A 27,648-nucleotide genomic window follows, 5' to 3' on the forward strand; every position below is an offset into this window, starting at 1 on the left:
AGATTTCAAGGCCAACAAGTTTGAAGGCAACCATTGTTGATCGAAATCGCTGTGAGATCTTCGAGTCAGCCGTTCATTATTATATTATTTTTCTTTGGCGCTGAACTGCATCGATCACTGCATAAAAAATACTTGCAGCAAGAGATTATTGAACTTTTGAGGGTCTCAGGTTCAGCGGGAATAGGGCATGACTTGCCATTTTGTACTTTAATAAGTTTATTATTGTTCACTGCAACTGCAATAATTTACAGTGGCTCACTCCGGTGGTTCGGAACCCACGCACAAGCATCGAGCGCATGTGCACCGTCACCCTCAGTAAAAAAAAGCCTATCTCAAGGGTGGCCCCCCAAGCCCAAAATAAGGACGCAACCCCATTGAAATTAGAAAAAAATAGTTACCCCCCCTTGAATTGGAACCCCAAAAAATGTCGTCAGTAGTAATTTAAAACACTGCTGACCTTTATTAGCCCCCAAAATTTCAATTTTCATTTTGAACCCACCTCTTTTGTGGGCACCCCTGCCCATCTCTAAAAATTCATGCATACACCCGGGAGCGGGAGATCAATTCGTGTGGTTGAAATCCTCGCCTTGGCACGGATTTAAATTTCAAAAAAGGATAATCTCAGTTTCTTTCTCTTTGGGTGTGACTGAATGGCGAGGTCATTCATGGATACGTTCATTGGTGCAGATCAAAGAAGACAGTTTTCTACCCATTAATTACAAAATTCTTATTCTAAAATAATTCTCATTTTCTGATAAGATAATATAGTTGGAAAAATCAAAATGAGGAGATGTTGTGGTAAAATGTATCCTCTCAGATTTCCTCAATCATGGATAAAATCACCATTTGAAAGTTATAGGCCTACCCAATTAAAACATTCATTTTTTCAAAATAATTAAACCCAATCAACAACCTCTTGGACAGATTAACTTGGTCGAAGAAGCTTGGTTGTTGTATCTCGTTCATCTTGAACTTTTTTCAATTCTAAATTCAACAGTATTTAAAAATGAGTCTTGATTGGACAAATTAATTTAGACTTATCAGATTAGTCAAGTATCTGCTACATCAAATTTATTTGGTAAACAATAATATTGAAGACTGAGCAAATGTTCAGATTTCCAAAAATGAACCTCATATTAATAAGAATTCAGTTTGTCTCAAGTTGAGGATAAATATATTCAAGCAATAGTTGGATAAATGTTATTTTTCTTTTCAAAATCATGTAAATATCAATGTATCGAACAAAGCGTTCATAAAGACGGTAGGGGGGGTGGAGGTTAACTAGAGTTTGCATCAAATTTTTCCAAACATAAAAAAACTCATAATTCGCAATCACTGGTTTAATGGTCTTTTGTAAACTAAGAACTACAAAATATAACAATGATGATATGACACATAATTTTTCCAACAACCATATTACACACATGCGGTAAAAGGTAACTAGTTTAAGATCGTGTTTATTGTTTTTTTTTTGTCAGAAAACTTATAAGCACATAATTCTCAAAATTTAATCATTCAGATTTTGAACAATTCTCACATGGATTCTCTAAATTTCTCCCACAAGATAGGATTCTTTTTTCTGGAATTTTCCGGGGATTCAGGCAACAAAAATATTACATGATAAATAAACTTCTTTCGAACCTCAATGCCTTACAACAATTTAAAAAATAAATGAGAGAACACAATCATTTTCAATATTTAATACCATCAAGCTCTCACTTCATACCTTGTCTCAAGCTGATGAAATATATTTTGAAATTGATACTCTATCAAATAATCATAGCCTACTTGGTACAACTATATTAATTGATCTTATGAATTTTAATTTAGTACAAGCAACTCATTTTCCAATAATTATTATATTCATTTATTATGCAAGACCAACTCTTTTACAACTAATAAAGAGTTCTTTTATACATAAGAACATTCAGTTCTTACCATAATTTTTCACCTGCTGTCTTTAGATTAAAATGGTATTCAATGTTAACAATCACAAGTGAGAAGTCACAACAACCTAGGGAAATTATTCATTTGTAATCTTCCTAGCTTTTTGTCCATCGATTCCAACTGAAACATAATATATTGATGTGTGGTGTAGAAAAATAATATGAATTTATGTTAAATCTGAAAACAATATTCAAAATGTTCTATAATGGTTGGCTACTTTAATTTCTATCTGTAATTTTACTAATTATGACATTTTTCTACCAATCATAGCTACCAACATTTATGAATGGGAATTATAGGTACAACATTACCAATGAGCAATTTTTATGGCTAATTTTACTAAATTTATCAAACAGGTAACATGTACTTACAACTAGTTCACTAAGACATCATTTCAAACCACACATTAAAGTATCTAATTAGAAAGCACCCTCTCAACTTTCCTGGATTTCGAACATTAGTTTAACTTACTAATCTAATTAAATAATCTGTAATGTAAATTACTTGTCTAATTAAAAGTTCCAAAAATGACTCGTAGAATAACTGACACTAACCTTCAATCTAATCAGAAAAGTACAACATTTCTATTTGGTTCATAATTATGACTTATGAACCCGCATCTCAGAGTATAATTCACGTTTTCATTCATTATCTTCATCAATTTCAAAGGTAATTTTCCGATTGTTGAATGACATTACTCATGTTGAATCGCAAACATTTCAGATGGAGCTTGCTTGGAAATTTATACTTTTCTGAACCTCATTCCTTGAACACAGGTCTTAAAATTTATATTACAAGTAAGTTGCTAGATACATCTAATTTATTCTTAAACTATTACGTATTATCTGTATCTGTAATTAATTTAGAATAGCAATTTGGAGTCGTTGTTAATATATCTAACAAGGTGAGATTTCCATCACAGAGTGAACAGTTGGAGACTTAGTTATAGTGAAATGTTCAAATTTAAAGATCACCCATTGTGGGTAGTAGTCACCTCTTGACCAATCATAAATACTTCAGATATTTGAGTCCAATAGATTTATATCGAATAAATCTTTGCTGTGATATAAAATTCCTTAATTTTCTACATTCAATTTTTGAAGTTTCTTGTCTCGTCCTGTGCAGTCTGCAATATTTGAAACTCTCAATCTTGTGAACATAAACTGCCTTGTAATGAAGGGAATTGCCGAATACATGTCATGGAATGATTGAAAAGTATTTATTTTGGCCATATGTAATTAAGATACATGGAATGATTAAAACTATTTATTTCGACAATGGGTAATTATAAAAGGAAATTATACTGTCATTAGAATGAATCTGGAAGGTATAATCTTGGAATCTAGCAAGACAAGGTTTCACTATTAATAGCAAAAAATGGGATTTCAAGAAATCTTTCCAAACATTTTACAGAGCTGAAGTAGAATGAAAATTCAAAAAAATCTATAAAATACCTGTAAACTCATAAATCTGATTTAGGAATTTCTTTACTAATTTGATACATCATAGAAGCTTCAATTTCTAATAGGTAATAATTCAAACGTTAATTATAAATTACTAGCATAACTAGTTAATTAATCTCTAGTTTAAGTCAAAAGTGGACTTCAAACTTTGGAATGCATTTGTTTCGCATATGAATAGAACCGAACGATATAGTATAGTATAAAATGGGAGCCACTACAGTCAAATACAGTGGATTTACATTAATACAGTACAAGATATCGATTCTAAAAGTAAAAATAATTTATATAACTAAGATCAGAAGAGTACATTATATAATGATCCACGTAGGCCCTATTGTTAGAATCCTCAGATTAAAATTCTGATAAGCTATTAAATTATTATTGGATTCTTTATTTAAAATGAGGAAATGTGAAATTATTTTATTTAATTGATGTATTTGAGATTTACATTTATTTATCTTTTTTCCTTTTTTGCATTTGCAATTTTGAAAAATGAAAACTACTTCCTATAATCTGATCAAATACATTTGATATTTTGAATCAGAACAAATCTTGAATGAATCAAGACCTACATTTACAATGGATGAGCAATATATGGGAGAGATAGGACGGCACAGGACGGAATTACTTGAAATATAGCAGTAGGTACAAGTTTTAAAATATCCGTTTTTTCAATAGAAATAAAGGAGATAGGAAGTCTAGATTCGGAGGGGATTCATTTGAATTAAAAGTTAAAGATTTAAAGCAACTAGGATGTTAAATTTATAATCCAATTTTAAAAATATAGTTGTAGAGAATACCATGAGAGTGGATAAGTAGCATTGAATAATTATTGCATAATGATTAAAAATAAAAATTAAGAGTAACTGGAATGTAGATACCATTTAGAAACTTGAAAATAAAAATTAAGACTTATTGGAATGTAGATAGATTTAGAAACAGTTTGTTGATATCGATTTGGGTGTAATATGTACTATTTTAAACTTTGATAATTAGAAACAAATTGAAATTTTCCTTTAAAAAACTACGTCTTGTGGGATTGGAGGATGAATGGTGGCCATTTCTATCTGGTCACAGGAAAACAATGAATTCATTTGAAATTGAGAGAAAGTAATTTGAAATAATGATTAAAAATCTAATATATTTTGCCTATCAACAACACTGAAGTGATGAAACTCTACTAGTATCTGACAATATCAAGTAAATAGTCATTGCGAAATACAATAACAAAATTAATTTAAAAGATAGGAAGTTGTTCTTCTCCTACATAATCATTCAATATACTGTTAATAAGTGATAGAACCCCTAGTTTGATAAATTATCCGATATTTTTAATAAATTATCAATAAAACATTAAATAATCTACATAAATACTCCTAATTATATAAAATAAATAAATGCAAAAGTGGATCTATTCTTGTACATGAAAATAACTTGAAGATTTTCAATTCAATTTTGGACTTGAAAGAAATTCTTTTGTACCTAGACAGGTTTATGGTTATGATATTTTCTCTTCATAATGTTGTATAGATGTTTCATTACAATTAATTACATCATTACATGTGAAGTATTATAATTTCTGAGTTGCATATCCATACTTTTTCACTATTAAATTTAAACTTGAATTTTAATAACACTTATGGAGTGAAAACGCACTTACATTGTAGAGTAAATTACTAACATTATAGTAAATTCCTACAGTTTGATGATGACCAACAACAGGTCGAAACGATCGTAACTACCAATTTAAGTGCATTTACACTCCATAAGTGTTTTTGAAATTCAAGTTTTACTATAATTTCATCATTCGTTCAACAGAATTTTTGTCGAATTATAATTCTTGTCTGGATAATAAATTTATTTTTCAATTAAATTTGTTTCCAACTGTTACATTATGAAAATAACAAAACTTAACTCAAACATTGATAACAATATGCAGTGGAATATAACTGCCTCAAAATATAACTAAAACCTCATTTTTAGCTTGAATTGTAAAGCTATGGAAACGTTTATTGGTAACTAATTAGATGTAAAAGTAACTTTATGAGATTGCACATAAAATGAACATATTGGTAGAGTAAATAAACTATTTATATGAAGTTCCAACTGAACAAATAACAGAATAAATAACAAAGAACGAACGGGAAAAATTGTTCGAGACAAAAGTTAAAGAAATTGAATTATACAGAGATTCTACAAACATATAGTGTTAACGAAAGAGATTGTTAAAAATTGGTTTAGACTTTTTGACTAATTATAAAATGTTAGTCAATTTATGGTAATAACTGATTTTTTCGAATTACTGAATTTTTCCTAAAACTACGTCTGAATTGACAAGACCTTTTATTTTTGTACTGAAGATGGGAATGCTCAATATTTTACAGAATTTTATATTAATGGCGTTTTCAGTTCTCTAAAAAATAATCTAATAATGATTCAATCGAAAAGTATAACAATAATGTGGTGAGAGAATTCTAATATATGAAGGTAAAAACCTAATATTGAATTGAAAAATATACATAACAAATAGAACAACTTACAACATAATGTTGTGATTTAAATATAGGATTACGAATATTATAAATAGAGGATATGAATAGACATAAAATATGTAGTACGAATATATGTACTATGAAAATATAATAGAATAGATAATATCATATAATTGAAGAATAATTATCATAAATTGATTATTTTCATGATTGATCGTATGTAGTTTGATATGTTGATACTTTTTCAAATGAGAATGTTTGAATGATAATCCAAATCCAAACAAACTAGTACAATCGTGGTTACAATGAGTGAATTTTTCAACAAAAATATGAAGAAAACCACTGGATTTATTTTCTATGCTCTATTTTCAAACACTGACTATAACTAACACTAACAATGACACACACACACTACATCACCAATACTGACAATCACACATTTAATTAATACCGAATTATTGAATTATGTTTTATCCATCTCTATTGAGATAGAATATTTAATTGCTTTTAATTACTTGTGAATCAATTTTGAATTTACAACCTACTTTGCACTAATGAATTTTGGCTTAGACACTCATTTATTGGAATTCATACAGAACTCAACCATTTTTACCTAATAAGTTAGATAAATTTTCCAATGGAGGGCCACATTATAATTGTTATAAATTTCACTAGAAAAATATATAAGATTTAGTACAAGGTTGCAAAATGTGCAGAGTGTAATTTGAATAGGAGTGATACGTGGTCTAGTGGATAATGATTGCATAGCAGCCTAGAAATCCACGGTTCAAAACCCGCTCATCACCAAAAGTTTTTGACCAGGTCACTCCCATGTTATCGAATGGACACGCTGACTGTCGGTCCCGGCTGAAGTCGTGAATAGAAAATGAATAAGAGAAAAAGCTCCATTTACAACAACAAGCTACAGTTGTGTGGCCTGATTTTATAAGTAGGCACTACAGTTACTGTCTTCTAAAGTAACTGTAGTAGGTACTATATAGTACAAAAATATTGCAAATTTTGCATGGTCCAAAAGAGCCAGTGAGTTTTTTTCAGATTGCCGTGCGTAAATTTCACCCAAAAAAGTATCTATGAATATTGTAAAGTTTGAAAACTGATTCCAATATTACACTCTGCACACATGCAAATGATTGTTGTTCAGTTTGAACATCATACGTTTCAATTTTATTATTATCACATGGTTGTATCGCTGACAGATCATATAGTACTTTATCTATTTATACAATCATATAATTTGGATCGTAGTATTGTGTGATTATAGAATAGCACACACTGAATGCTACTTGGTTTTTGCCTCCTTCTGAGTGTTGGCCGCGTTGGTTGAAGAGACAAGTCTCGAGTAGATACTGCCCTTGGCGAGGCCCTTGATCGGTCCTTTGCGAAGGGACAGGTCGGGCCCTCGGGGCTTCACGCGGCTATTTGCGCCCAGCAGGGTTCTGTCGGGCCCTTGGGCAAGCTCCTGGTTGGGCCCTGTCCATGTCGCGTAGTCCGGCCTGCCAAAACACAACAAAATAATTCACTCTTTAATTTCACTTTCCATTACGAACTGTTTGTTGATGATTACTTTTCAATACTTGCTTGAATTACAACATAGTAGTCTGATTTTTATGATTAAAACTATTAGATTTTAATCATAAAAATCAGACTGCTATGTCGTAATTCAAGTACTAAAAAATGGAAATAATTCAGTGACTACGGTCTGTTCATCGAAAGGAGAGACAAAACATAAAGTTTACGCTTGTGTGAGTATAAGATAAATTATTAATATCAGTTAATAATAGCTGAAATAATTATATAATAAGTAGTATGAAATAAGCATAGCATAATGGTGCGTCACTACCATGTTATTATTAACTGATATTAGTCATTACTTTTATACCAACCAATCGCATGTTTTATCTCTCCTTTCCATCCAGAGATCATCAACAGTCTATAGGTGATTAAGGACCATTTATGCCCCATCTACGTTTAACGCTTAACTGGGTTTAGATGAAGGCATGGTCATATTTATTATGCTGTGTTTCATTACGGGTTTAAACCACTGACTGATCTATCTCCAATTGGACTGAGATTGTGCATACGGGGCCTAAGAAATGGGAAAATGATAAAAAATAGAAATTAATGGGAAAAAGAAAACATGCGATTCAGAAATCAAGATTTTTCAAACATCTTCATGGAAACCTATCCGTACTCTAATCCTACTTCATTTCTTCCTCTGAAAAGACAGATTCAAATGAAAAGTTAGGGAGCAGCACCCTTCATTATTAATACTTGTTGAGACTTTACCCTGAAAAGAAGTAAAACAACTAATTTAGATTTACAACAAGCAAAATAATTGAAAATTAATGAAAAGTAAGTGAATAGATTGAAAAGTATTATAATTTAATGTGACAAGATTGAAAATAGTACAGTACAATACAATGGTTGTATTTTGAAGCCACTTGCACTATCAAAGTTTGAACGGAGATAGATCGACTGCTCGTTTAAACCCGGAATGAAACACATTTAGGGCCGGTTTTAGAGCTCAGGATTTAGGTAAGTTCTGGACTTTAAGCAGCTGGAGTCAGAAAATTGACTTTCCAAAACGGGGCGTAGTCGCAGTAAATAGTTGCAGCAAAATAAATATTTATTTTCTCATTTCTATAATTGGAAATTTTTTTCCATGACGAAATGAAGCATTTCTAAATAATTCAAAATAGCTGAAACTTCACACTATTTTCTCCTTATTTTATTTTGTGTTTAATTTTCTAGTTTTTCAAAATTTAATTTAAGCGTGACTTTGACTATGACTGCGACTACGCCCCATTTCGGAAAGCCAGCTCTGACTCCAGCTGTTCAAAGTCTAGAGCTTAGCTAAATCCCGAGCTCGGAAACCGGCCCTAAGTCTTTCACAATGTAAGTTGTGTAATTGTGAATGATTAAATAAATGAATAAATAGATAGATAGATAGAAAGATAAAAACTAAATATAATGAATGCTACTATACCTACAATTAATCTTACATTATCATTAAACTCAGATGGTACATAAGGCCCTGAGGGTTTTCAAAGAATGAGTTGGATGTTAGTTCAGATGAACAGAATTTCTCTGAAGGAACCAAATAATAATTCATTAATGCTGAAAAAGCCGGGAGGAGAGCGAACAGCTATTATAATACTTTTATATAAAAAATCATAATAATGCACGAATAGGAAATACGTTTTATGTATAACTAGAGAAAATAAAAAGAGTAAGTGCTATTTTGTGTACCTTGATAAATGAGTAGCCTATAATTATTATAATATGATGAAATCAAGGTGCTACTTGTTAACTCTGAAACCAAATTTGAGTCAAAGATTATGAATGTAGTTACGAGATGTTATGTTACAAGCATTATCGTCATATTCTAATATAATCATTATAATTGAGATTGGATTGAACACTTACAAGAGAATATCGTTGTTGGGACCATTTGTTAAGGTGGGATTGGCACCACATGGTTTGGACAACAGTTGTGAATGATACTTGTTCTCACTTGGAGAAAACTCCTTGTTCATCCTGAAATCAAACACAGAATGAAATTAAGTAAAAATCATATTCAAACCATTCGGTAATAAACCAAGCATGATACATTTAGAAATTTTGTCTTTTGTGCACAGTTTTGTTTCAAACTATTAACACATCCGACAGTACTGTAATCAAATCAAATTTGTCATTTCAAATAGTTAACGATAGCTCAGAATAATAAGGAGTACACTGGAATAAGATACAGGCACCACATCAGACTGAAATAGTTCATAAAGTTAAACAGCTTGGTACATACTTGATGAACACTTTGTACATCACTTGAGAACTTCGCCGGCACCAAACAATGATCTCCAACTCTAACGATTCTTTAGTTTAATTGGATTCATTGGAAAAAGTTGGTAAATGAACTGCCTCTCCAGTTGAAGAAAGAAAAATGTTTGATTTTTGCTGATGATGTAAAACTCTACATGGAGATTACTACCTCTAATGACTGTAATTTGTTGCAGCAAGATCTTGACAGATTGGCTAGATGGTCTTCGATCAATGGACTCGACTTGAATGTTAAAAAGTGCAAGTGTTTCTCTTTCTCTAGAAAGACTTTGAAGGTGAACTTTTCTTATGAAGTACATGGTATGAATCTGGAAAGAATCGATTCATGTAAGGATTTGGGTGTAATCTTTGATAGCTGTCTCAGGTTCTCAGTGCACATAGATTATAGCATAGCTAGAGCCAATAAAATGCTAGGTTTTGTTATGAGGAATACAGCTAACTTCAATAGCCTTGATGCAATATGTACTGTTTATGTGTCATTGGTCCGGAGTGTGTTGGAATATTGCTCTGTGATTTGGAGCCCTTATACTGATTTGTGTATCATGGTCTTGAGGTAGTTCAGAACAAGTTTTTGAGGTTTCTCTATTACAAGAGCTTCGGCCAATCCTGTCCTTTGGGTTTTCCTACAGACCGTTTGAGAGGTACCTTTCACTTTGCATCATTGAGATTACGACGGGAGAGAGACTCATTGATTTTCATTTATGGTCTGTTAAGGGGTCGATTTTCTTCTCCTTCGCTGCTCTCGTTGATCAGATTCCATGTTCCTGCGTTCAATTCCAGAAATCATCCCACCTTTGATATTATCAGAAGTAGAACGGTTAGTGACTACAATGCTCCTCTGGTTAGGTCTCTTCGATTATACAATAGGATTAATAATGTATTAGATTTTTTTTTTTATTCAGACAATGTGTTCAGGCGGGATTTGAATAAGATTTATGTTTGTTGAGTTTTGTCTTTTTTAGTCATTTTTTTCTTTTTTCCTTTCCTATGTATTTGGTATGGTTCTGTTTTTTCTATGCCTTCTGGTTTTTGGCTTTATGGCCTGCTGTCATTGGTAGGCGATTGTTGTGTCTTTGATCTGGATGGCCACAGTGGAATTATCTTTGGGAACTATTTTGGTAATATTGTTGCTTCATAGTCCATATCATTTTAGTTTATACTATTGGTGTTTCCAGTTTAACTGCTCTTATTCCTACAATAAGTTCATGCCAATAGTTGTTGTCCTACTAACATAATTATTATCTTTACATAATATATTAGTGTTTTTAACTATAAGTTTCATGTATGCAAAGTTTCCCATTATTCTCTTTTCTTTTCTTTTTGAATTCTTCAGTATTAGTTACATACTATAGTTTACATGTCTTTCTTTTTCTTTTATTTGCTACACTAAGTTTCATATTTTCAAGGTTTTCTACTATTTTGCTTGTATCTTGTTTTTAGTTTTTTCCTAAAACTCATTAGAATATTAGTTAAGTTATTTTATTTTCATTTAAATAACTAATGGCAGTTATACATAACGTATATTGAAATCATAATATTGATTTTTATGGCAGAAATAGAATTCACTATTCAATTTTATAAGATAAGTAGCTCCAAACAAATTAAATTGATTCATTATTTAACATAAAACATTTTTGAACTGATGCATGATTGCATACATACTTCAATTATTACAAAGTTCCAGTACTTTGAATTGATTTATTATTTAACAAAAAACATTTTTGAACTGATGCATAATTGCAAACAAACTTTACAACTATTATAAGTTTCTAGTAGGACTCTGTGAAAACACGTTAGTTTCAATCAATCATTTTTATTTATTTATTTTATTTACAATGCAAATGACACTAATGTAATAACACTGGTAGATAAAATAATAAGGTAGTCCTTGTGCTATTTTTCTTCCAAATTTATAGGTGACAAAGTCCAAGATAAGGTTAGAGTTTCACGTGTACAGTTTTTATAAAATTTTAGTCCAAAATAAACATGAAAACTATAAATTTTGAATTTAGACGGCTTGCATTAATAGATTGATTAGAAATATTCCACTCAATTACCACTTGTAACGAATAGGAGTCTTAGGCCCGAACTAGTGTACAAATAAATCGTTTCTACAGGACCATGATTGACCAATCCCGTGCGAGTACACTAGACTACAGTTGCCTAGAACAAGGCCACGCCCACAACAAGCTCCCATTGGCTGATGCCGTCACGTCATTATATGAGCTCCATATTGAAGCAATTTAAAGAAATAGGCTCAACATTGTAACAGTGTAGTAGCCTTTTTTTTTTAAATAAAATTTGGAACCATTCAAGAAACACAAACTTGTAAACACTAAAGCTATTTCATTTTAAAAAGCATTTTTGCAACTCACTTGGGTGACTCCTTCTTGCCCTTGCATCTTCTGTGGTTATTATTGTTGGCAGTTTGAATGCTCTTTGGTGGGATTGCTTCGTTGGTAGCACTGGCGCTCGTCAGCTGCACTGGGATGTGAGGCATATCGATGGGCACTGCTTTCACCTCCTCATCTTTCGGCTCGCTGCAAACACAATTAAGCAATTTATACACTATGTAAATACAGTATTGTGATGTGAATAGTGTATTGGTCAAGTGTTGGGTAAAGATGATGATCTATTTAGAACATTTTAAAGATAATGTATTACATGAATATGTAAATATATTCAAGAGACAAACAAACCATTAACTGTGTAGAATTAATTTAGAGAACTAATTGAATATTTTAAAGACTGTGCATTGGGTGGATATGTAAATAAATTCAAGAGTCGAACACTACAAGAACTGTGTGTAATGAATTTGGAAAACTGATTGAAATGTTACTGATAGAGATGATGATCTATTAAGAGAATTTGTTATATTATGTGAAAGGTGGATATGTGAATATATCAAGAGGTAAACAAAACAAGAACTGTGCATAATAAATTTGGAATACTGATTGGAACGATACTGAGAAAATAAGGAATTCCAATTCAAGAAACCTCATCAGATACATCAAAGTAAAAATACTGTGATAATAAAACGTAATAATACTGTCTACAGTTTTCAACGTTCTGTTGTGGAATAAAATTGGACCGGACATTAAATCTGTAGAACAAAGTTGATTGATCAAAAACTTGCCTTAGAAATGAAAGTCCTTCTACCAAATGCACTGTACTTGATTGTGACTATGAATATGGAAATATGATAATCAACAATAGACGAGGAAGCATATACAGTATATCTGAAACCAGCTATTAAGGAGACGCTATTTGAATCATGGGTAGAACTAACTTGGAATGTGATCAGTTCAGTGTTCTAGAGGTAAGTTCAGTACAACAGACAGAGGCTGAGACAAAACTATAATTATGATTTTTATTAAATCGATAGTACTATTATGAATGTATAAAATAATTGACCGAGCGAAGTGAGGTCTAAGATTCAAGTTGACGGGTTGGCATTTCTCTTAATGTTTAAATGTTTATATGTTGCGCATTTACGGCGAAACGCGGTAATAGATTTTCATGAAATTTGACAGGTATGTTCATTTTTCAATTCCGCGTCGACGTATATACAAGGTTTTTGGAATTTTTGCATTTCAAGGATAATATAAAAGGAAAAAGAAGCCTCCTTCATACGCCAATATTAGAGTAAAAATCAGACTATAGAATTATTCATCATAAATCAGCTGACAAGTGATTACACAGATGTGTGGAGAAGCCAGGCTATTGCTGTATTTCCATAAGATCTATAGTTTCAATCAAGTACTTGTGGATGAGAATACTGCGTGAGGTCTACTGTTCACAGAACTACTAGTTATTGTCTCAGTAAATCAAGTGTTCAAAGAATGGATCAATTTTCTCTCTTGTGAGATTTTTATGAGGTAAAAGAAACGAGACGGGGCCGCGCTACCTGAACACTGGGCTATTGTTCCAAAAAGGTTCATCCTCTAACTCTCTTTATTGTCTTCTGATTCCGCTTCATTACTCTCATTAGTGGCCCCATGTGGTTTCTTGAAGGCAATTCAGCTGGTAGCTGGTAGCACCAACTTATCTATTACTTTGCACCTTACATCTGTACTTGTATTTTCTATACAATTATTGAATCAAAGTCAGTAATCCAATACATGTAATTGTATTCCCAATGGTTCACTTGATGAAACTCAGCTTGCTCACAAGCTGTATACAGACCAATTTGAGTTACATACAACTCCATACTTATTGAACGTACAATTTTTTGACGTCCTTTCAAATTCTATTAGATTGAGCACAACTTGGCAAACATATTATGTGTATCATGTGTTTGTCAAGTTCATTCAATATCGTAGAATTTATAAGGACGGCAAACAAATGTACGTCCAAGTATCGATGTGGGCTTTACACACCACGTACGTTTGACTAGATTTGTACTAATCATCGATAGTAATGTTTGTTTTCAAATCACTGTATGCTACCATTGGTTTACAGCTGAAATTGCCTTCAAGTAACCAGATTGGCCCACATATTTAATGTACAGCATTTAATTTGGATCTCGTTTAATAATAATTATCATATTGGTCCACCAAAATATTCCTCAGAGTGGAAACCTTAAAAATAGACAACAAAAATGTCGAAATTTAATAAAAATAGGCAACCACTGAAGGGTCACTAGAATTTCTATCTGTCCATCCATTGTTTTCGGCGGTCCCGTCTTGTTTCTTCAGCCCTTTTTCTGTGATAAAAAAATTAATATACACTACCAGTCACAGTAGAATGATCTAGCAGACTCAAAGAAGCAGACTTACATAAAGCCTGCACAGTTTAATATTGTATAACAATTTATAATAATCATTTGATAATAATCATTTTATAGTGAGATCCACGTTATAATAGTATTGGAGAAAGATAGCAGAAAAACGTTGCCGAACCTCTGTCTTGTCAATGCCTTCTACAGGCGGTAGCTGATACAGGTTTATTGATGTTTAAGATGAAATATTTTGTTAATTAATTATTAATTCTACAGTGGTAAAAGGCGATCTGGCCACAGAGCAGACCAAGAAAGAGATAGCGCTATACGTTTTGTTGAATGATAGACAAGGATATCAATACCATTGCTAATTAAATATACTGCCATTATAACCTGGACCAAACTATAGTAATGGAATGATTGGAATTGATCATCTTATCTCTGTCTTTATCTAATGATATCTTCTATGGAGTTCAAGTTATACCGGCGAAAATGTAAAAAAAAAATTGAATCACTTGCTAGTGGATCTAAATACATTCCAATTAATTTCTACTGAAGTAATTAGATCTATTTTGATCGAATTTACTTACTTTAACGAGCTCAAGGCCAAGAAGTATCTTACATCTAATTGAATTTAGATTAATTTCTACTCAATAAGTAATTATCATTACAAGTGATTTAATATAATTTTATTTAAATCGGCTGTTGATTTGTTATAATCTTTTGTAATCTTTTGTAATAGATTGGCAGAGCTGATTGAAAGCCGTTTGCAATCCTCTGGTTTAAAAACAGTCGAAAAAACAAATAACGATTTTTTAGTAAATTGGCTCAAAACAGGGAAAGGGAAATAGCTACAAATGCTAGAGATAGAGTAGCACAAGATGGTAAGGTTTTTAGTATTTATCATCAAAATATTCAGTATCTTCGCAACAAAATTGACAGATTAGAAGTATTTCTTAAACAGGAGGATCCTGACATTGTTATTTTCACAGAGCATGGCTTAAAAATAAAGGAAATAAATCAAGTTAGGATTCCAGGCTATTCACTGAGATCAGAATTTTGTAGAATAGCTCATAGAAGTGGTGGTGTATGTATATTCACTAGCAATGCTAACATACCCAACTTATGAACTGGATTTTGTTAAGAGATTTTCTGTTGAGATGGATTTAGAGGTGACAGGACTAAGGTTAAAAATTGATGATCGATTCGAGGTAGCAGTGTTAGGTATCTATAGGTCACCAAATGGAGACTGGCAAAAATTTTGTGAGCTGCTCTATTCACTTTTGGAAATTACAACCGCTCGTTTCACAAATGTTATAGTAGTAGGAGATTTCAATACTGATTTTGCCAGGCAGGATAAATGACAGAGGATATTAGAGATATTATTATATGAATAATTTAGAAATTAAGGTCCACGAATATACAAGAGTAACTCGAACTTCACAGACAATTATTGATAATATCCTCACAAATATAGGAGGTTGTAATGTCAGGTTAGGTAGCTCAGATCTATCAGATCATAACTATCAAATTTTAGATGTTAAGTTGCAGGGCCAGAATCCAAGCAGAAAAAAAACTTTTGTGAAAGAAATTCTGCAATATGAGCTAGGAAATATAAATTGTTTGAAGCAGGAACTGCTTCAAGAAAATTGGAGTAGTGTTTATAACAGTTGTAACCTAAATTACAAATATAAGCAATTCATTGATACTCTAAGATTTCACATTAGTGTATGCTGTCCGATAAAAAAAGTCAAAGTAAAAAGTAAATTAAACAAAGTAGATGAATGGATAACTGAAGATATTCTTACTCAAAGAAATATTGTTAGGGGAGCTTATGAGGAATTTAAATTAGTGAGGGATGTTCCGAGTGAGGTCAATACAAATGTCTAAAGAAAAACTATGCAAAAGAAGTGAGGAAAGCTAAGTGTAAGAAAACAGCTGAAATATTAACAACTAGTACCAATTTTAACTCTGCTGTTTGGGAGGTAATTATAGAAATAGGAGAGCAGCTCAAAAGATACAGTTACTAATGTCCCTAGGATAATCGATGAACATGGAAATTATATGGATGATAGTATAGACATTTGTAACTTTTTCAATAAATATTATCAACAGGTTGCATATAATCTCCAAAAGTCACTGAACACTAATACTTATAATACAACTACATAAAATTCTGAGCCAATTGAAAAGGTATTTAAATTTCATCCATTATCAAGAGATGAGTTGTCAAGAATAATAAAAAATTTGAATAACAAAAAAACAGTAGGATTGGATGGGGTCTCAAGCAAAATTTTAAAAGAATGTGAAAATGAATTACTGGACCCTTTATTGCATCTCCTTAATACTTCACTAGAGCAGGGTATTTTCCCTGATGATCTGAAACAAGGAAAAATTTTGCCAATTTTCAAGAGCGGTGATTCTGAAAGAGTTGAAAATTATAGACCCATTAGTATTCTAAATGTAATAAGTAAAATTTTTGAAAGAGTAGTTTTAAATAGGTTATTGATGCACCTGGAAGAAATTAATTTCATATGTGATGAACAGCATGGTTCCAGAAAGGGAAATCTACTAAGACTGCAATAGTATCCCTTGTTGAAAGACTAATAGATTAATAGATTCAGGTGAGAAGGCAGCCGCAATATTTCTTGATTTATCCAAAGCTTTTGATTGTGTGAACCATAGAATATTTTGTTAATTAATTATTAATTCTTCATTGTTAAAAGACAATCTGGCAACAGAGCAAAGCGAGAAAGAAAGAGCGCTATATGCTTTGTTGAATGATAGACAAGGATAGCAATACCATTGCTAATTAAATACTGCCATTATAACCTGGACCTCACTATAGTAATGGAATAATTGGAATTGATTATCTTATCTTTGTCTTTATCTAATGATATCTTCTATGGAGTTCAAGTTATACCGGCGAAAATGTAAAAACAAAATTGAATCACTTGCTAGTGAATCTAAATACTTTCCAATCAATTTCTACTTAAGTAATTAGATCAATTTTGATCGAATTTACTTACTTTAACGAGCTCAAGGCCAAGAAGTATCTTACATCTAATTCAATTTAAATTAATTTCTACTCAATAAGTAATTAATCATTTCAAGTGATTTAATATAATTTAATTTCTTTTGAAATCGGCTGTTGATTTGTTAGAATTAATTACCTGATGATTTTGAGCGTAGTCTCGGTTCGCTTCTTGTCATCCTCCTGCATCATGTCCAGTATCTGAGCAGCTTTCTCCTCATCATAGTCGACACTGTCAAGGGCGATGCTCACCACTCGCTCTGGGATGTCCGGATTCTTCTTGTGCAGTCGTTCTTTCACTACAACAAAATTGTGCCTCTTTTTACCAAGAAACGGAATCAATATGATGGACCGAACTGATATCATACTCCTTCGTATAAAGGATTTTTTTAAAAATAGCATCTAATTAAAAATTTCTTGTTTTTCAATTGAGTGTTTGAAATTCAACTGGGTAAATTCAGAATCTTTATGGAACATTTCAAGCTAATCAGTTCAGTAGTTGAGACGTGTTGATGCGTCATGTGTGTATTTGCTATCCCGTACATGTATAAGCCGACTCTTTCCTTTATAATATTATTCTTTCATTTATAATATCATAGATTAACTATTCATTTATTATTTCTCATGGCATTTAATCACGGTTAAAATTTAACAGGTCAATGTACTGACTTCAGAAAGAAATGTTGCTAAGAGAAAATGGAAACAGTAACTTGAACCTATATTTTTTACATAGAAAACTTCAATCCTATATCACTGAATGAATTTTGTGAATAGTATATTTCGCACCTAGGGCCAAAAATGAGACTTTTCCGGCTCGAAATCGATTTTCAAGATTGAGAACCGGAAAAACATTTTTGCCCGTGGTTGCGAACGCTATTTTTCGCCATACAGAAAAATAAACAATATATATATGAGAATAATTGTTTATTAAGCACTTCCGAAAGCAAAAGTGGAAGGTCATAGCTCTAGCAAATCTGAAGTAATCTGAATATCAGGAAATTGTCCATGTATTTTTATTTTTTATTCTGATTCGTTTGAATAACCTGAAGGATTATGTTCAATTAAGTGGGAGGTTGAGTACGGAAAGGGTACTCTTTCCGAGGAAAGAGAAGGTTAGCGGCCGGAAAAGGTACTCTTTCCGGCCTTAGCCGGAAAAAATCTGTTTCTTACGTCAGACGAGAGTCGTCTGCAATCAATGTCTTTCAGATCTACGTAGGGACTGGAAAACAGCTGCTTTCTGTGCAGTGTGCCGATATAGTAATTAACACGCAACAAGCAATTAATAACTCATACCCCAACACATATCATTTATAGTGGGGTGTATATTCAATGAATTATGTATGCCTATTAAGAAATTATTCAATGCATAAAACTTCATTGTTTTAATTGTATTAAATGTTATGATATTCTATTTGTATTGTAATTGTTTTTGATGAATAAACTTTGATTTGAAATCATATACTTCAGGAAGAATAGAATAATAATAAAATTGAAAAAAAAAACAGAGAAATTGACTGACTGGACTGTTTCTCCTCGACACTGCGCATGCGCGGCGGGGGCGGAGGCGTATTGGTGGCGGGGGCAGATCTTGGCGGACTGTCACCCCTCTTGAGCGACACGCGGGGCGGCGGCGTATCCCGCTTGTTGAAGCCCATCGTCATCAGCTGCTCGCTGGCGCGGTGCACGTTGTTGTCCGAGTTGCATAGAGTGTCCAGTAGCAGGGTCTCCTCCACCACCGGGAACACGCTCTTCAGGTATCTGATACACACAATCAGCAGTTGGGTTAGGTAGTTGAGGTAAGGTTAGGTTAATTAGTTAATGATTTATAATACACAACTAATTTAACTCAATTTTAATGGTTAGTTACGTTATGTTTTTATTGCAAAATTATTTACAATATAAAAATTATTTAATTATTCCTCACATGAGTATTTTGTATTCGTTTTGACAATTAAATGAACATTATCACGTAAATATATAAGAACAAATATATTACAAGACCATACTACAGTTAAATTATGAATTACTAGTATGATATTGAATTATAAATTGAAACGCTAGTAGAGAATAATAATTATAAATAACACATAGATATAAATACAGTATATAAAGTGTAGCTCAGTTTCTAACCGTGAGGTTAGGCAACCTAAGCTTTATGATAGGTAGTGGTTATTGAGCTACTCCGCACATAAGCCCTACAAGTAAGTTATGCCACCAACAATACTCAGAAGTATCCAGTTATAGTAAAATTCATTTTAAACTATAATTAGCAGTTCTGTAAAGTTCTATTATTTGTGTAGTTATTTCTGACTTTGTATGTAATACTTTGTGCATGTATTTGTATTGTTATAGAGAAAATAAACTTTGGCTATTATTTATTAATTTGAAACTTCAGATTCAATTCAACCAATGCTGAATGTTATTATCAAATCGCAACTGATATAGCTTATGCTATCATTATTAAATGTGGTTGAATAATAATTCTTTGGTTTCTGCTTTGTAAAAAGCTTCTTTATAATAGAATTCAAACAAGAAACGAGAATGGTGTTTTATTTAGTCATTTTTTATGAATTTATTTCTCTTAAAGACCTTGAACAATGATAAATAAAGGCTAATATATTAATATAATATAGAACTATTATTATTGAGAAATACAAACTCTTCATTTCTAAAAACAACTATATTTATACACATAGCACAACTATAAATGATTAAAACTCTAGAACTATACACTGATGAGTTTAATCAACTAATATAGAATCACAAGACATATTCATATATTTAAAATAGAAGCAGGCAAAACTAAATATCACACGGAATCAATAAAAGGGAAGATAGACAAAAAAGACAAGTTCATCAAAATATTTGTATTTAACACAATGAAAATTTTTACATAATTATAACAACATGCATTGGGAACAATAATAACAAGCAAAATTATTCTTATAACATCAATCTATTTAGGATATCTAGGAAACCATCAATGAGAATCTAGATTACAATGGATTCTTTTTCTACTGGGAAATATCTAACTACACATTGACACAACTAAATTGAAACACATTGATTCAACTTTCGAAACACACATTTAAACATCAATAAAGGATACAATATTTTATCTTCATTTGAAATAGGCTGATTGGTATGATAAAGTATGAACAACTAGGTTTTGTACAGAAAAAACGAATAATTGTTTATATAAAAGAATATGAAAACTATAGAATAAATAAACCATGGACTAGGTAAGTATACAGTTCCTATAAATGCAAGACATAGAATTTACAATAATATGTTTTGCGCAAAGAACATTACAAGCATCTTAGTATAAAAAATATAAATAAGAACGATCATATTGACACGACTGGAGAAATAAAGTAAATAAACATTCAATAATATTGGTAACTACACAAAAAAAACATCCATAAGCATGCACATTCAAAAGAAGAAATAAGTATTTAGAAAATTACAACAAGTGAAGTAAAAATTATGAACTTCATGAAAAATATGGACGACATTAAAATGAACGAAAATAGTACTCGAGCACAGTCATTTCAATGTTTGAAATAAATAATAGTCTAGAATAATACTCTATTATTCGAAGAATAGCGGTGAAAAGTGAATAATTAAAAAAGGTAAGACATCAATACATGAAAAATACTCCATCTGATAGAGGAACAGTTAATATAATAATTTTGAGTCACAAAATGTCATATGAATAAATCATACATGAATAACATAGAAGGTATCTTGAGTAAGAAAAATATATTATTTTCATAATAGGAACTCAAACTGATAATAAAAACTGATATCGAAAATAGGTAAGACATGAAAGATAGATACCTGAAACAGGAATACGAACTGATAAGAAAAAATGTATCCAAAGTATGTAAGACAAAATATAAAATAATATATATCTATAATAGGAGCGCAAACTCATAATTAAAATACTTAGCACCCAAAATAGGTAGGATATAACAAATAGGGATACAAACAGGTACCTAAAAAGACAACACATAAAAAGTAGGGGAAAAGACGAAGTTTTAACAAAAATAGCTATTCAGTCCACAATAAAGTAAATACATTAAACTACGGTCGAAAAAATACAAACTGATATAGAGAAGGCATCTACAGCCAAACACATGACAACAACCAGTAAGATTCCGTTCAGTTATCGATGATTGGTCACCTCAGTTTCATCTTGGGCGAATGCGGGGGTCGCGGCGGCGACGACGTATTCCGGAACGGAGAGCTGGAACGTAGCATGTTGGCACGAGGGCTGGCGCGGGGCGTGAGGGGGGGCGTGCCTCTGGGCACAGTGGGTCCCCAGCTGACGCCCCTGGCGCCCATGGGGGGTGTGTATGGCCCCGGCATTGTGACAGGATGATGCTCCACCTGCAGTGCACTCATCACCACGGCTTCGCGGTTGTGGTATCTAACACAAACCACATCACATACCACAAGCCAACTTGTATATTAAAAGATCTCAGCAAATGCCCAAAATTAATGCATTTGTATACTGGAAGATCTTAGCAAATCTAATCACACCTAATACAGATCTAATGACACCTAATGTAGATCTGACATATTTTGCAGATCTGATGACTGACTGGTTTACTGAACCGATTCACAAGCAAAATATATAACATTAATGTTAATTAGGGTAAGACTAGTCAAGTACCTATTGAATACATTATATTTCTGAAAATCAGCCACATGCTGACAAATCATTCATTTTTTGCTGAGTGTGAGGCTAACATAAGGTAATGTGTACACGATTATCATTGAGTAAACATAGGTTCTCTATTCTTATTCTATGCTAACACGAGGGCAGTCTGTCAAGTACTTGATACAAAAGAAAAATGAAGATTTTGGAAAAGTGCCGATTTATTACTCAACATAACCTACTTTTTGGACTAGAATATGAATCGAAATTCGGGAAAGAACAGTTTTGGCCTGTGCCTGTTGGTCCTCCCCTAATCATTTTGATGAATTGTGTTTTGTGTATCATTGAATAAATAAATATAATGGTCTCCTTTCAACTCGATACACTTGATTCATGCGCTGTTTGATTTCGCTGCTCAATTCCCCTTCCAAAAACAAGTACCTAATCACCACAACCGACTTTGTTCTTTTTCCATTCTTCTAAACTCCGCGGACAGGTTTGTCTCCACACGCATTAAAAACAAAACTTCAAATCTAATATGGCTGAAATTTTGGCAGTAGCCGTCTAAAAGGATGTACTATAATAATGTACGATAATAAATGTCTCTTACAATAGTGGCGCCATTGGGCGGTGAGGCTAACTACTTGTTAGACTACCCTTGTATGTTGAAAAAATATTATTTCCCCTTCCATTCATGTAATAAAATCACTGCATGAAATGCAAGATCTGATGAAATCGATTCTGACTAATTTATTGAACCAATTCAAAAGCGCTTAAATCTCTCTTTATTATCACTATGACTATAACAAGTTTCTTGCAACCTCAGAAAATTTTACAGGTATTTTGTTTAGTAACACACCAAGAGCTGATATTAATCCCATTATGAGCATCTCATTATTATCAAGTTTCAGACAACCTCAGAAAATGTTGCAACCTCTTAGGTAGTTCTTTTGGTGTCACACCAATAGCTGATATTAAATTATTTTTTTCAAGATTTTTTAAATTCAGTCTTACATTTTATTATAACTGAATAATTTGGAATGGTCATCAACATTTTAAGCGCCAGTTCAAGCCTTCACTAAACCGTTGTAATTGTACAAGTGACGAGTATTTGTTTGTTTTTCTCTAAAACATAAATAGAACCTGATTTTAGAATTATCATATTATTGACTCATCTCCAATATTTAGAATAACATATGCAATTTAAAGCTTGAAATGTACCAACTTCATTCAGTAATGGTGCCACTATAACCCGCCTCACCAATTTGCGTTTACTATAGTGGCACTAAAACTATTCTTTCTCACCACTATACTAGGTACCCGAGAAAGACTGAAACGATAATCACAAAGAATAGGCCCGGCTTTAGTGTGATGATAGCAACCAGAATAACTCACTTGATGAGCAGTGTCTTGATGTGGGTTTCGCCGACAGTGGGGAACATGGCGCTTATCTTAGCCACAGACTGCTCGAGGGTTGTCTCCGCCGCCGCATTCTTCTGCTGCTGGTACTGGAGGGCGGGCGCACCCATGGTGGGGGGTCCTATCGTGCGACCCATCATTCCGCTCGGCCGACTGAAGTCCTAGCACAAAAATGTTAAATATTCTTAAACAAAGTTTGTAGTAGATTTTATTGAGTGAGATAACCTACTTCTATCATATGAGAAAGGGAGATTTCCCTTAGTATTCTAAGGAAATTTCTTTTATACTCGATCGGCCAGACTAAGCGGGAATAGTTCAATTAGAAGTCATGGAAATTATAAGTTCGTTGTACTGGCCACTGAATATCAGAATCCGCCTTTAATTTATTGAGGGACATACATTTTGGCCACTGAATATGATATGTCTCATATATCATATGAGAAAGGGAGATTTCCCTCGGTATTCTAAGGAAATTTCTTTTATACTCGATCGGCCAGACTAAGCGGGAATAGTTCAATTAGAAGTCATGGAAATTATAAGTTCGTTGTACCGGCCACTGAATATCAGAATCCGCCTTTAATTTATTGAGGGACATATATTTTGGCCACTGAATATGATATGTCTCATATATCATATGAGAAAGGGAGATTTCCCTTGGTATTCTAAGGAAATTTCTTTTATACTCGATCGGCCAGACTAAGCGGGAATAGTTCAATTAGAAGTCATGGAAATTATAAGTTCGTTGTACCGGCCACTGAATATCAGAATCCGCCTTTAATTTATTGAGGGACATATATTTTGGCCACTGAATATGATATGTCTCATATATCATATGAGAAAGGGAGATTTCCCTTGGTATTCTAAGGAAATTTCTTTTATACTCGATCGGCCAGACTAAGCGGGAATAGTTCAATTAGAACTCATGAAAATTATAAGTTCGTTAAGCCGGCCACTGAATCTGATATGTCAGAATCCGCCTTTAATTTTATTTATTGAGGGACATTTACTGTCAAAAGATAATGCTCATATTTACAAATGATTTCACACTTTTACAGAAGCTGGAAAGTCTGTGAGCTGGTTGTGAGGGAGAAAGAGCAGAAAGGAAATCATAGGAAGTTTGATAAAAATACTGCAACAGTGCGCTGCTATTCTTGTAAGAGATAACATTCGACATAAAACGTGGTCATACACGGTCTCGCGTGGATTTGCACATATGTTCATCCAATGTGATCATACTCTCATGGTGCTTGTGTAAATCTACTTTACGGTGGTCGTTGTAGTTATTAGTTGACGGGTATCGGGGACAGCATGTACACTATTATGGAATTGGCGATGATTTGGTTAGGTAATTTAATCAAAAGTTAATACTTTTTGATTGTAATAGACTGGATCAAATGGACTACTGCTGTGAGGAATGCGGCGTGTTGCAAGAGTGTATTGAAGCTCCAGAAGGAAGCACTTCGAGTGATCAATTCAGCAGAGCATCGTGTTCACTGTACACCTATCTTTGTTGAAGTCGGCATCCCCACGGTATTCAACTAGTACATAGGCCTACTGTCTAGTTATAGTCTGCTACATCTTAAAGACATCGAGGGCAGTCATATGCTGAGGGCTGATCTTCATGCACACGCTGAGGAGGAGACTTGAAATTAACAAACCGCGCTGCAGAACCAACAAGAGAAATGGCTCCTTCCCTACCTTGGGATCTACGATGCTTTTTGCAGTAAATAAAATTCTTATTGATTGGTTGGAAATGCCATTGCGTCTATACAACTACCTGTCTTTTATTGTGAAAAACCTACAGGGTATATCTATTGATTTTAGAAATCTGGCTGAAGAGGAATCCATTCTATTTAGTGCATGAATATTTTGATGCTTACAAGGAAAGTATAATTTGTCCTACCATCTTGCTTTTTTGACGCCACCTATCCAGTTAACTGGTCATTAATGTAAGATGAATTAAGGTTTTCTAATCTAAAAAAAACACTTTGACAAACGCAATGTAGTGACTGCCTTATATCACAAATGACATAATACATAAAATAATACATACGGTACATAATCGAAATATTGTTATAACTTGAGGTAAAGTTTCAATTATCAACTTACCTGCATTGGAATGTATTCATTCTGTTTTTGGTTAGCTCGAGGATCATCAAGCGAAGTATTTCTTGTGAAGTAATTTATAAAGTATCTGAAAAAAGAATAAAAAATGAATGTCAATTCATTGGTTTTATGAGTAGCCTACAAGAATTGTATTTTGGATGCAAATAAATTGCACAATGTTATAATATGATTGTTGCATAGTAAACTTCTCTACAAAACAGGGGATCAATAGAATGCTTCTATTTCATTTTTGGATACAAACTAATTTACAGCTAAACGTAATAGTAATGTAAGCATGAGTACGGTCCAAACAAAAAATACAATACAAATATAACCTAAAATATTACAATATAAAATAAAATGGGATTAGAAAATATCAGATTAGAAAATATGAGACTTTGCAGTTTTTCGAATGATTCGAATTAAATTACAGTTAGTTTGCAAAAATCGGAAACAATAAAATAAAACAGAATAGAATGGTATAGTGTCAACAACATTACAAACAGGAAAACTTACCTTCGTCCTGTTCTAGAATCGTATTTTGCATCCCACCCGGGTGGAAGCGGATTAACATCACTTATTTCTGTCATTTTGTGCAAAATTATACTATTTCTATACACAATTAAGGATTAAAACTACTTTAAAATAAGTTTCAGAGCTCATTGTTTCTTGTTTATATTCAAATTTGCTCAGAAAATCAATATCACATTGACGATAACACGAACATCTGATCAAACAAGGGAGCTGTCATTACTGTTCCGCAGTTCAGTGCTTCCGTCAGCTTCCGTAGCGTAAACTGGGAATGAAAACAGAAACGTTCATCGATCTAAGAAACGGGTCAAGGTGGGGCAGCTACAAAGTTGATTATACTTTCATCCCAGTTTGTCGATGCAAGCAGCCAAGCACCGTATAGTGAGGGTCCACGTTATAATGGCAATGGAGAAAGGTAGAAGAACAATAGTGGCGAAGCTGAAGGGGAATCTGAGAATCTGAGACTCCCCAAAATTAATTACGATAAATGTGAATACTATTTTTTATTAGCACGCATATAGATATCTTTCCAAATTTGGATAAAAATTGGCCAGACCGCCTAACAGACTGTTATGTGGCTCCCTCTATCTGGCCGACAGTCGACTGGCTATTCTTTCACCATTGTGAGTCTCGTACTTATAAGACTCCTACTTCATTCATAATAGGCGTGACGTATTATATGGTTGCTATGACAACGTGACGTAGCACCAATGCTACATAGTAGGGCTTGGAGTCTAGGCTCCTAGTTAGAGTTCCATATCGAATCGATATTATACCTTAATACCTTCAGCTTCATCCATTACCCACAATTGTGGGATCGATGGCATCAAAAAATCAAAACACGTACAAACACATGAAAAAAAAAACTGTAACAGTTCAGATGGCAGTGATCCAGTGCTCATGCTCTCAATAAAAATTCAAATTATCACTCATAAATTCGTTCACACTGTAGTATGCCTTTGCACACAGTAGCTTCCGGACGGTTCTCCTGAAGGCGGCCTCATCCAATTGCTTCACACTATTAGGCAGCTTGTTGTAGAATTTCAGGGCTGAAATCCTGTAACTGGCCTGTGATCGGTGGAGGCGTCTCCTGGGGATATCCAACAGCTCACTGCGCCTGGTGTTGTGGCGGTGGATGTCACTACGGGCAGCTAGAGTATGCTGTATCTTCTTGACATACACCAAGCACAGGAGGATGTAATGGCTGAAGACAGTCAGTACACCAAGGCGAGCAAAGATGGGCTTGCAGTGGGCAAGATGATCGCTGCCTGTTATAATTCTTATAGCCCTCTTTTGCAGTCTCAGCACATCAGCAGCCCCCGCTGAATGACCCCACAGAAGCAAGCCATAGGTAATGTGGCAATGGAAGAGCGCATGATACATCATTATCAGGTACTTCTCAGTCACCAGGCCCC

General features: G+C 33.2%; 1 protein-coding gene across 2 annotated transcripts; it reads right to left on the bottom strand.

Moving 5' to 3' along the window:
* Nucleotides 1-1,324: 1,324 nt before the first annotated feature.
* LOC111051232 lies at nt 1,325-26,490 on the bottom strand. 2 transcript variants are annotated; one of them, XM_039430181.1, is made up of 9 exons: nt 26,219-26,490; nt 25,706-25,790; nt 23,573-23,757; nt 21,701-21,946; nt 19,034-19,272; nt 17,654-17,813; nt 12,136-12,300; nt 9,350-9,460; nt 1,325-7,416 (listed from the first exon to the last, which is right to left on the bottom strand). In XM_039430181.1, exons 1-9 carry the CDS (start codon nt 26,290-26,292, stop codon nt 7,203-7,205), a joined length of 1,479 nt encoding a protein of 492 aa, XP_039286115.1. In that variant the 5' UTR covers nt 26,293-26,490; the 3' UTR covers nt 1,325-7,202. The 2 variants fall into 2 exon arrangements, with proteins under 2 accessions (XP_039286115.1, XP_039286116.1); XM_039430182.1 differs by lacking the exon at nt 21,701-21,946 and having other exon boundaries at nt 6,907-7,416; nt 26,219-26,421.
* Between the last annotated feature and the right edge of the window lie 1,158 nt (nt 26,491-27,648).

The sequence above is a fragment of the Nilaparvata lugens genome, chromosome 6 (genome assembly GCF_014356525.2).
Source record: "Nilaparvata lugens isolate BPH chromosome 6, ASM1435652v1, whole genome shotgun sequence".
Lineage (NCBI taxonomy): Eukaryota > Metazoa > Arthropoda > Insecta > Hemiptera > Delphacidae > Nilaparvata > Nilaparvata lugens.

What these genes read in the sequence shown, in the direction of transcription:
- LOC111051232 (XM_039430181.1), bottom strand. Translation starts at nt 26,292, where the DNA reads ATGACAGAAATAAGTGATGTTAATCCGCTTCCACCCGGGTGGGATGCA. An exon ending in GATTCTAGAACAGGACGAAG is followed by an intron (nt 25,791 to 26,218) that starts GTAAGTTTTCCT and finishes TTCTTTTTTCAG; the next exon opens with ATACTTTATAAATTACTTCA. An exon ending in ATGAATACATTCCAATGCAG is followed by an intron (nt 23,758 to 25,705) that starts GTAAGTTGATAA and finishes TTTTTGTGCTAG; the next exon opens with GACTTCAGTCGGCCGAGCGG.